The sequence below is a fragment of the Bicyclus anynana genome, chromosome 6, assembly GCF_947172395.1.
Source record: "Bicyclus anynana chromosome 6, ilBicAnyn1.1, whole genome shotgun sequence".
Classification (NCBI taxonomy): Eukaryota; Metazoa; Arthropoda; class Insecta; order Lepidoptera; family Nymphalidae; genus Bicyclus; species Bicyclus anynana.
The window spans coordinates 3,067,721-3,080,096 of record NC_069088.1 but is presented as its reverse complement, the minus strand read 5'-3'; the positions used below and the strand labels follow the sequence as shown (position 1 = coordinate 3,080,096).

The window sequence follows — 12,376 nt, the reverse complement described above, 5'->3', positions numbered from 1 at the left end:
AATTTATTTAAAAAAAAATATTATTTAGGATTATTTTTTTACATAGTAGATTAACAAATCAAAGTTATTTTACAACATCGGCTTCCGCAAACCAAAGTAACGTCTTTTATTCAATCTTTACTACATTCTCTTTTCAAACGAAACAATAGAGTTGAACGTTATTTCAAAATAGAGAATGGAACAAAAGAAAATGTGAAACTCGTTTCGTTTATAGATGACCGGGAGCTACAGTGTGTTCGACTAATAAGCCAAGTTTCAAACACTGCAGCGCAGCCATATAACGATGGAATTGGCTTGAAAGTTAAAGCTTAGGTGATACATAAAATATCGTTTCCAATGAGGAGTGCGGTATATATTTTTTTGTATAAATTCCTCATTTTATTTATAATAAAGTTCTGGAAATTTAATCTGAGGTTATTTCATAAGAGTATTTCGTATTTACTGACCGATGCTTTACCGCAGACACTTTATTGCATAAATAATTATTTCCACCACAGCAATTTAAAAAAAAATTGTTTGATTTTTTTTAATAATATTTCTTGGTCAGGTAGAGTACGCTCTAAGTAGTAGTAGTGGTATCGTTTTGGTAATCGGGATTTATATTAGCCTAAATCGCATGGTTTTATTACCATTAGAATTGGTATCCGAAGTAAAAGGGTAAATAATAATCGATACTGAAGCCAAAAATATTCTTTCTTGTCTGTCTGTCTATCCGACTGCATCTTGCTGAAATTGCTGAACAAATTCAAATGAAACTTGGCTCGATTTAAAGCCATAATACGAAGAAGGTTATAGGATACTTTTTGTCGTGAACATTAAATCAGAAGCGGATGTAACAGGGGTATGTGTAAAAATACTTAAAATAAAGTCATTCAAGTTGAAGTTTTTTAATATGAATCTTTTATGTTTTCAGTTATAGTTTTGTTAAATGATTAGTGGACTATTTTAAAACATGCGAACATAATTATAAATAGAAGTGAATGGAATGAATGAATGGAATAGGGGTTGAAAGTTTTCATTGATTTCCACGCGGACGAAGTCGCGGGCGTCCGCTAGTAATAAATAAATATAGTAAAACATACCCAGTGGGCTTATATTACATACGAAGTTCTGAGAGTTGCAACTTTAGAGCGGTCTAGGAGTTCGGCGTATACTATAACGAGTTAACTTGGAAGTATGAGATTGCGGTACATTTTTAATGTAAGGTAGGGTGATAAGTGAAGACGCCTCACGTAAGCTGAATTATAATCTAACTTATAATATTACTATTATCAAGCTGAAGAGAATTTAGAAATTGGTAAGTATATAACCCGCGTGTTGAACTGAGATTGCGATAGATTTTTAATGTAAGGTAAGGTGATAAGTGACGACGCCAAACGTACGCTGGATTATAATCTAATTTATACTACTACTACTATTCAGGCTTAAGACAATTTAGAAATTGGTAAAAATTTAGCCTGCGTGTTGGATTGAGATTATGGCACATTTTTAATGTAAGGTAGGGTGACAAGTAACGACGCCCAACGTACGCTGGATTATAATCTAACTTATAGTATTACTACTATCAGGCTTAAGACAATTAAGAAATTGGTAAGTATTTAGCCCGCATGTTGAAATAATCTGTGTCGAATTGATTAGTATGTTACTGACGGCCCATTGGCTAGTGACCCTGCCGTCTGCATCCACAGCAGTGGGTTTGATTTCCACGTATTATTATGTATTTTTTTCTGTTATCTTAGTACCCATAACACAAGCTACGATTCTTTGGTGATATATTGCGATGTGTGTATTGTCCAAATATAGAGGTCTGAAAGACCTCTATGCTACTTTCATCATTATCAACCCATAATCGGCTCACTGCTGAGCTCAAGTCTCTTCTCAGAATGAGAGGGGCTACGCCAATCTATCTATATAATCGGAGACAGAGGTCTATCCACTGGGCTATCACGGCCTTTACTAAATCAAAATCGATCCCTGGACTTTTCAATTTTAAACGAACTCTATCAGAACGAACTACATCAGACACATTTTATTATAATGCTTCAAATAAATGATGTTTTAAAAAATAATGAATACTCGTGTGAAAATCATAATTTGCTTTGCGAATGTAATTTAATTTATGCGACGACGTTTAATTAAAATGACACCCACTACTCGTACAAAAGCAATATTAAAATTAACTTATATTGCTTTAAATGTTGTTGTATAATTACTGTTTGTGGAATATATTTTATATTATGGAGCCGCTGGATGCTGGCGGCTCAAGATAGTTGTGCTTGGAGGTCCATGCAAGAGGCCTATGTCCAGCAGTAGACGTCTATCTATATATGTATATTTGAATTCATTTTAATTTTCATTCACTCATTTAATTTGATACTTAAAGCTTGATTGCAATAATGTTATTATTGTTATGACACACGATTGATTTTCCTTACTACCAAGGTAGTAAATATCTAAGGCCGAAGACAAATACTACTAATTAAAAAAAAATAAAGCACCTAATATTCGCATAGACCTGTTATACACGAGATGTCCATGATTGCGAAAGAAATCCTCTGGGATTTTCATGTGAGGACACGCTCATTCGAGTTTCCATTACAGTTAATGATGCGATCTTATCTTCACAAGTGGACCGTTTAGAAAGGGGCTGTATAAAAATAAATGACCCGTAAACTCTTTTACAAATGTCATATAATAAATGCAAATCAATGTCTTTAATATTTTGCTAATTCAGATTATAATCTAAAATGATTTTTTAATATTTTTTTACTGTACACTATAAATAATAATATACATAATTCAAACATATATAATTCGATGGAGCCGGCTGCACACTCGAAAAAAAATTCCGTCATGCGTCGTTCCCTCGCTCTAGGGTTGCCAACTTTTTACAAGAAATAAAGTATATTCTGGTCTATGAAGATTATTAAACAGTATTCTAGAAAAAGGAACATTCTCCTTTGAAAAATGCATCCATTCCATCAATACTTTCTTATGACGTTGTCACGTTCAACTATCATCAGTAAGCCGACTTTACAGACAACCGATTTCTTTTGACTATCAAAAGCCTAAGAGATTCCCGTATTTACCATTTCAGTTGGAATACCAGTCATCAGAAATAATAATAATCGATAGAGAGAGGATTTTAATGGTAAATATTTTTTTCAAATCGATCTAGTAGTTTCAGAGGTTCTTCATTTCAAACAAACAAACAAATATTTCCTATTTATAAAATCAGTAGTGATTAATATTTACAGACAACGTTTCTGTAAATATTAATCACTGTTTGTGTTCATATGGTCTGTGTTTCTAACATTCATCCAATTATGATGAAAAATTTTCGACGTTTTTAGTATATAAATACAAAAACATATTTTACGACCGGTGATATTTTACAATTTTTATGCAGAATTCCAAAGCATGCGTTTGACAGCAACATAAATATATCTCTAATCAATTTGAAAACAATACAAACAACATCAAATATATATAAAACCAAAATACTGATTTCTGATTTCAATTAAAACTACAAACAAGATTGATTGAGAGAACATTGTAGCTGTCTATGTCTCTTGACTCTGGACGGCCTCCGAGGTGCAGTGGTGTGCGCGGTGGATTTAATGACGCAGGTCCTGGGTTCGATCCACGGCTGGGCCAATTGAGGCTTTCTTAATTGGTCTAGCTGGTGGGAGGCTTCGGCCGTGGCTAGTTACCACAAGTGGCGATTTAACGTTCCAGTACGATGTCGTGTAGAAACCGAAAGGAGTGTGGATTTTTATCCTCCTCCTAACAAGTTAGAACGCTTCCATCTTAGATTACAACATCACTTAACATCAGGTGAGATTGTAGTCAAGGGCTAACTTGTAAAAAATGAAAAAAAAAACAGCCCTACCCGGGACAAACTGAAAATAACCATAAATTACCTTTACTAAGAGGAATAAGGTCTGGGTTGCGGTCGTCAGGAGAACATCGCTTCTGCAACGCCGCCTTCTGGTTCTTCGTTGATTGCATCGTCACTGTAAACAACTTTCATGTTACTAACTTTTCTCTCGACAAATTGATCAAAACATGAAGATAAAAATGTTAATACTTTATCCAAGACTAGTAGACGCCGCGCAGTTTCACCCGCTTGGTTCCCGTTTTGGTAGAAATATGGGTATAAAATATACTAGCTTTCCTTGATAAATGGGCTATCTAACACTGAAAGAATTTTTCAAATCAGACCAGTAGTTCCTGAGATTAGCGCGTTGAAACAAACAAATAAACTCCAGCTTTATAATATTAGTATAGATGTATACAAGTAAAACATGTTTTTAAAATAAATAAATTGGACGTAGTTGTTTGAACTTTTGTTTAAATAGTAACGGAACACTGGACAAAGGTGATTTTTGGGCTTAAATATAATTTCCAGATAACAAAGGACCCTTTTTTATCCGAGAAAAAAATTCCGTGACTTTGTTAAGTAATAGGTATCTATCTAAAGACCGTATCTTGAACTTCAGTGAATTGCAGAAAAAAAAAGTTGGCATCGGTTTTGACTGACTATTATCGAGGGGTCGAGGTTCAAACCACCCGGTGATGAGTTTGCCCCATTTACCGTTAAGCTATTGATACCCTTCTAATTGAATCATCATTATCAACCCATATTTGGCTCACTGCTGAGCTCAATGGTCAGGCCAATAGTCCACCACGCTTGCCAAATGCCCGTTGGCAGACTTCACACACGGAGAGAATTAAGAAAATTCTCTGATATTCGGGATTCCTCACGATGTTTTTTCTTCACCGTTTGAGGCATGTGATATTTAATTTCTTAAAATGTACACAACTGAAAACTTGGAGGTGCATGCCTCAATCGGATTATAACGCACACCCTCCGGAATCGGAGACAGAGATCATACCCACTGGGCTATCATGGCTCTCTAATTGAATACCTTTAATATATTAATTACCTTCATAATCCCTAGACCTAGGCCGCAACCTCGTCGCGATCAGCGCCAGGCACAGAATGATGGCGACAGTCAGAGCTGCACCGAGGACACCGCCGACTGCCCAGTTCACTTCCCACGCTTCTTGCGCTTCTGTTAACAAACCAACTTCTTATCAAGGGCATACTGTAATTGAGGCGAGCTACAAACAATGTGTCTAATATAATTAACTAGCGGACGCCCGCCACTTGGTCCGCGTGGAAATTACGTATTATTTTATGTCAAACTAGATGTCACCGCGCGGTTTCACCCGCTTGGTTCCTATTCCCGTAGAAATAGGGTAATAATATATATACTATGCACAAAAATTAAGGGAGCAGAAAAAAAATCCAAATTTTTGGGGGATTTTCAACAGGCTGTAACTTATACAAAAATGGTCGTACAGCAAAAAAATAAAAAGCAAATTGTAGCTCTAAGTGTTTAGTTTTTGGATCTGAGTTTGAAAATTTTTTTTTGAAAATATTTTTCGAGTAATCATAAGAAAACCACCGAAAAAAAATTTTCGAAAATTTTTTGGTTTTTTTTTAATCTACGGACGTGGAAAAATTTTTTTCGACTCAACCTCCATATGGACCGGATAGCTTGTTTATTCAGATTTAATTTAGTTTTTTTTAAATCTCGATACGAGCATTTCTCGCTGAGATATCGATGTTTGAATGGAAAAAGATCATTTTGTCTTTGATTACCAATATCTCAGCAACCAATGATCGCACAGAAATTTTGAGGTTGGTTTCAAAAATTTCAATAAACTCTCTACAAGGGTTGGCAATTGAATTTTGAAAAAAAAAAATTATTTCAATCATTACATGAATTTGAAAAAGCATCCAAAAAAGGGCTTTTTGTCGTTTTTTGGAAAATCAAGCGCCCAATCAAAAATATTGCGGAAACCACTGACGTTAAGTGTGCCTTTTACTGTTTAATATACCCACAAAAACCCTACAAAGTTTCAATTCAATCCAGCCAACCGTTTTTTTTTCCCACTTGATCGAATTTTTGAAAAAATTAAAGGAGCAAGAATTTCGCTCTGAAAATGTCATAATTTACGCTTTTGTGCTTGCGCACGTGTATGTGTGTGTTCCACAGTATTTTGTGACTCCAAACTCACTCTCCGAAGATGTATGTGTGTGTGTGTGTGTGTGTGTGTGTGGAAGTGACGAACCACAGGGTCTCAATCTCTGATAAAACCACACACATACACGTGCGCAAGCACAAAAGCGTAAATTATGACATTTTCAGAGCGAAATTCTTGCTCCTTTAATTTTTTCAAAAATTCGATCAAGTGGGAAAAATGGGCTTTCTAACACTGAAATAATTTTTCAAATCGGACCAGTATTTTCTGAGATTAGCCCGTTTAACCAAACAAACAAACTTTTCAGCTTTATAAAATTAATAATATAGATAGCAACTATAATTATGCAATCTCTATTATTAGGATAAGTGGATATCTCGGACAGCCGGTAATAAGTGTATTATAAAATATCGCATTAAGCCGCCAGAACGGCTTGTATTCGTCGTATATAAACGGGTTATTGCAGTATTAGAATAACATTCTCATCACAACTCGATTAAGCTCCGAAATTGACACTTGAATTTAAGCCAAATTGCCGTTTTCATGGCGACAGCGACGCCTTTACTTTCAGCCAACCGTAATATTCGTGGGGCGAGGCAGGAATAAATATGCGGGTTAGAAGTAATGATCACAGTTTGAAAAAAGTATTAAAGTTTTATTTAGCACCTGCTTAGTTTAATGCTGGTTGAATTAGACTAGATTGATCGCGCAACCAGTTGTATAACCAGTAAGTATCTAACGCCGTGGCAAAATTGAACTAACTGACTAACGAAGTAGGTTTAGCTTACACGCACTTTTGTAACGTCAAGTTTGACTATTCGTAAATACTTTACCACCGGTTATGAAGGTAGGTTCTGATGAGAAGAGCCGGCAATAATCTCAACAGATGCTCTCTTGAAAAAAATCATATATAGTAACAATCTTTACTAATATTGTTACTATAGATTGTATGATTTTATCATTATATGATTGTATGTATTAATCTATACTAATAAGAATTAAACACCTGGTGACTCTTTATACCACTCCTTAATCCGAGTATCAATACACACTTCCAAACGTAGGTAATTCGTTGTCCAAAATCGTAGCCGAGTTCACTATTATTCACTTGTATCCCTGATAACACTTGATGTAATTTGCTTCACTCCGAAAGTCAACTTCCCACGACGTCGACGTCATCCAGATATACCAAGCAGGCATCTCTTATTAACCCTGTTAGTAGTAACACCATTAGATGTTCGAAGATGGCAGGTGCATTGCATAACCCAAAAGGCATAACGTTGAACTTCCATAGTCCTTTTCCAGTTGAAAAAGCAACCAGCTTGATGTCCTCGGTCCACCTCGGTTCACACGGTAGGTGGGGTCGACTAACACTGTGCTTTCCTATGCGGAGTTGCTATTCAGCACTTGGGACACCAACGTTCATTCGCTCTTCGAACTATGTGGCCTGTTTTTCCCCTTCAGCCGCTTTAGCTTCGCGACATGCTGAGCTATGTCAGTGACTTTGGTTCATCTGCGGATTTCCTCTTTTCTGATTCGATCACGCAGAGATACTCCAAGCTCCTTCGATCGCCTGCTGTGTGACTCTGACGAGGCCCATAGTTAGCGATCAAGTCTCAGTTCTGGTTCCGAGACTTGGTAAACAATAAAATAAACTAAAAGTAACTCGTATCTATGGTTTTTTTAAGTTGATTGAAATCAATCTGTATTTCTATTGAAAATAATAAAGTTAAATTTTCCACTGTATTTTTTTTTCAATAAAACGCGATATCGGATCCAGCATTGTGAAAACGCTCTCAAAATAAGCATACTTTTGATGCTAAGCAAACCTCTTTTTGCCGCGACAATATTCAACACAAAAACTGAATACATAAAAAGTTTTATTTCCCCTTGTTTCGTCGCTTATTTTGCGGTTGCATTTGCTTTTCGGAATAACTTTTAGAAGTACTTTCATGGTCGGTAAAATTTACAAAGTGTTTTGCTTTAACTGTAATTTCGTTTCGAAAGCATAAGTAAATATTACAATTTTTAATAGAAAAGTTAGTGAACATTTTATGCACGACTCTATGGAATATTACGTTTAATATATTATGTAGGTTATTATTTTTTAAAAGCAGTAATTGAACTTTACATTTTCTGTAGATTATGTCACAGAGATGATTGTGTGATGGAGATATTGAAGATTTCTTAAATATTTTTACTAGAAATAAATAAAAGTGATAAAGTCATTGAAAAAAATCAGTAAATCCCAATTTTTTTTATCTGAATCAGTAAGCGACATAGACATTCAGTATTGTCACAATGTCAACGAGGTTGTACACCTCATGGATATCGAAAATAGCAGGCCATAAATATCAGAGCCTAATACTCAGATGCTAATACTTTAGGTGTGACTTTAGGGACTCATATATTCATCACATATATTTTATCCAACCATGAAATAAAAAATGGAGCCAGGCTGAGGCCGCACTACGGATTAATCGCTACAACCACAAGTCCGCTTGAGACGCACACAGCCCCATTAAAAATCGCCAAAGAACCCGCAGTTTAAATATGGATTTCAAGGTTAGCATGTATGTGTTTTTTTTCTCTCAGCCTCCGACAGTGTCATCCAATTATTTACTACGCGTTGAAACACTTTCTCCCAAAGTTTATTTTTGATATTTCTATCGCTATGTTGACGCAAAGTAGTGTCGTATAAAGCTGGTCTTTTCTCTACTTCCACAATGATTTTTGAAATGAACTTTCTGAAATGAAATATTCTGGTTCGATCAAAATAGGCTCCGGCTTGGTAGATGAACTGGTTGAAATTGCTCAACGCTCTGCGCTGCAAGACGTTCTACCGAATACCGTCCAAAAAACCGACCGCGGTTAACACTAGTGCGTGTGCGACAACTAAGTCCTATAGATTGCAAATTTTGCCGCGATTTTTACCCACGAGCATTTTGTAGCAAATCATGATTTTAAAATCAGTCGCGGGATAAAACTGCAGGTGCTGGCTGTATCAGTTTTCTAGGGGCACAAATTCACGCGATTAAAAACCACAGCGGTTTAACCGTAGTGCGGCCTAGGCCTTAGATGAATTATTAGATTAGATAGCTACGAGTATATTACATTTGTTGACAAATGAATTATTATTAATCGGTTCTTAGCAATCTATAGGCCGCGAATCTATTAATTAATTATTTATTGATCATCACCATAAATAATTAAGCGGTTATGGGGTAGCATAATATGATTATCCCAGTAAATCAATCAAAGTACCTATCTGCAAGAGGCCATCCTATACATATTAATTGACACTGACTAATGACGTCATGACTCACGCTAATTATGGCGGATCCCGAATTCAGGAGGTGGGATCCCTTTCTTAGTGAGATTAATTAATTATTATCTTTGGCATCGTACTTAATTACTGACAGGTTGTTCTTTTGGTGATTGAAATGAAAAACTGTTTAGTCTATTAATCTTTTGGAGTTTGTTCTAAAATGAAAATAATGGAGTTTTTATTGCGTTTTTAAAATTACATAAATCTATCAGCTTTGACGAACTCTATGGTCATGTCCACTGGGCTATCACGGCTCTTAAAAATTAGTATTAAGTAATTATCAATGTATTATAAAACGTAGGTGTTATTTGCAAGGTTAGTAAATTATCTAATAATAGGAGATAACTTAGAGAAACTAGTGATCACTGCCAAAGTGTAAGGAAAGAGATCTCGAGGACGTAGCCCGATGCGTTGGTCCAAATCACCGCCACTCTCGACACCAAATCCGCACAACTCTCGACACCAAAGTACACGAGGCTCTGCAAGTCGCAAAAACCAAGCCACACGACGCGACATCGTGAAGAAACAAGCTTGTGATAGGGGTCACAACCCTCAGTAATGAGGAATACGACGCAAGGAGAAGGAAATTATCTAATAGCAAAGTAAATATCTCTCAAGATTACGAAAATTAACTCAAAATTCATAAAGCTAGGCTAAAAGCTAAATACACCACTAAGTTATACTTCTATCTAATAAAACTGTGCTTACCAGTTCTTGGCGCCAATCTTGGCGCAGTTTCAACTGTGAATGAGACGTGTTCGGATCTCCCCCGAGCATTGGCGGCGTAAACCACCAACTTGAGATGCCTTTTAGCACCAAGTCTCCTCAGGTTCCAAACTGTCGCTTTGTTCGTTGAATTCGTCACCAAACCCTCGTTGGCCCAAACTTCTGCTACGTATGTACATTGGAGGCCGCCCTCGTAACCTAATGAAACATAAAAAAAGCAAAAAAACTTAGAATACATAAAAAATTTAATACTGTTTTGAAATAGGTCATTTAAAAAAAATTTATGCTAGGTATACCTTCGTAGGAGTACATACATACTATTATTGGTAAATTGAAGACCATAAATGAACTACCTAAATATATTCTGTATTTAGATAGTACTAAATGCTTTTTTTTATTCTTTACAAGTTAGCCCTCGACTACAATATCACGGTGGTATGCGCGGTGGACTTACAAGACGGAGTTCCTGGGTTCGATCCCCGGCTGGGCCGATTGAGGTTTCTTTATTGGTCCAGGTCTGGCTGGTGGGAGGTTTCGGTCGTGGCTAGTTACCACTCGGAAAAGTATCGCCAAGTGATTAAGCCTTTCGGTACGACGTGTAGAAACCGAAAGGGGTGTGGATTTTCATCCTCCTTCTAACAAGTTAGCCCGCTTCCATCTAAGATTGCATCATCACTTACCATCAGGTGAGATTGTAGTCAAGGGCTTACTTCTAAATAATTAAAAAAAACCTAAGAAGATCAAGTTACCTGCGAGACACGTCAAATCCAACGAGTCGTCAGTAAGGTTGTACACCGAGCAGTTGGATGGCGGGTCAGGCCTGGTCGCCGGGAGCAGTGTGTACACGCACGGCGATATCTGGTGGCCAGCGAGGTTGGTCGCGCGACACAACAGGGTCCCGTAGTCAATGTCTGACACTGGGATGTATGTTAGCACCGATTTTCCTATTTTAGCATCCACCGTGAATCGATCCTGCGAAAAATAACAATGTTCTTATTATCTGGGTAACAGTGTGTTTATTTATTAAAATCGTATTTTGGAAGAATATAATAGAAAACTTAAGCTTACTCATTCTATGATTACACAAATTATGCCCAAGTGAAATTGGGCAACTAGCCAAGGTGAAATAGTTCTGAGTAATAATCCATTGTTTTGAATTATTTTTATCTTATTGTTGGAAGAGTCAAACTTTTGAAAAGTCAAGTTTAACTATTTGTAGAGATTTCACGACCGGTTCGTAAGGTAGGTTCTGCTGAAAAGAGATTGAAATGGACCCACCAGTTACTCTTTTAAAATAAAGAGATACTAGGCTCGTGTCCTGAGTAGTAAGTGTGTGTAAGTGATGATACTTATCTTTAAAATTAAATGGTGGTAATTATGTGTGAATTAATTTAAAATGAATACATTACATGAATATCTAAATCATTCGATGATTCCACCCTCAAGCTCAGGTGGACTAGTTTCCGATATCACAAAATTAGATACTACGAGTGTATTCATACATAGCAGATCAAGTATTTCTTATTCTACTAACATTAATCTAATTTGATCCAAATTTAGGCACCTAAGAACACAATAAAAATATAATAAAGAATCGCTCGTTTAAACATAACAACAGCTTTATAAATACAAAAATCTTTTCAAACATTAAAACAATGGATTAAACGTGAAGGATTTTCATTTGTCTTCCATTAAAGCGTTAAGTAGTTGTAATGTTAAGTCATAAAAGAAAACGTCGAGAAAATGTGCTCTCATTTTATTACGTGTAACCTTTTTATTTTCTTACAAAAGTTCTTTTTTTTTTTTTTTTTTTTTTTTCTTTTTTTTTATTGAGAAAGAATACAATAAGGAACTTAAGCTAACTTATCCTAATAACTATACAAATCATGCCCACGTGGAATGGTGGCAAGAATACTGGCTGCATTTCCGCGCTGGACAGCCAGGCTGATCCTTTGCGCAAAAAATGAGCCAGCCCTTCTGTCACCAGTCGAGGCAACAAGCCGCGGTGAAATAGTACGGAAAAATTTTTTGGCACTGCGACTCCATGGCCCAAGGGTCTCCACGGCAAAAGGTACAAATATGTAACTCTCTGTCAGAGAGGCATACTTGAGCCACTTACCGGTTTCAGCTTTTTCTGCTGCGGCTCCCGGTCTTGATTCTGTCTCCCTGATATGACACGGTGCTAATGTGTCGACGCATGTAGCGTCCCACATTAGGGCCCGCCCCATTTCCCAAGGAACCAGCGTCAATCCATCAGGTCTCTTACCA

At 36.5% G+C, this 12,376-nt stretch overlaps 1 protein-coding gene across 2 annotated transcripts in view; it reads right to left on the bottom strand.

Annotated features, from left to right (window-relative positions):
* Positions 1-12,376, bottom strand: part of LOC112051631 (nephrin-like) — a 242,188-nt gene that overhangs the window by 18,853 nt on the left and 210,959 nt on the right. For both annotated transcript variants that reach the window (XM_024090349.2, XM_024090348.2), the window contains exons 12-15: positions 10,858-11,080; positions 10,091-10,306; positions 4,950-5,078; positions 3,924-4,016 (exon numbers count right to left, since the gene is read on the bottom strand). In XM_024090349.2, coding sequence (XP_023946117.1) covers positions 3,924-4,016; positions 4,950-5,078; positions 10,091-10,306; positions 10,858-11,080 — 661 coding nt within the window. The remainder of the gene's footprint in view (positions 1-3,923; positions 4,017-4,949; positions 5,079-10,090; positions 10,307-10,857; positions 11,081-12,376) is intronic.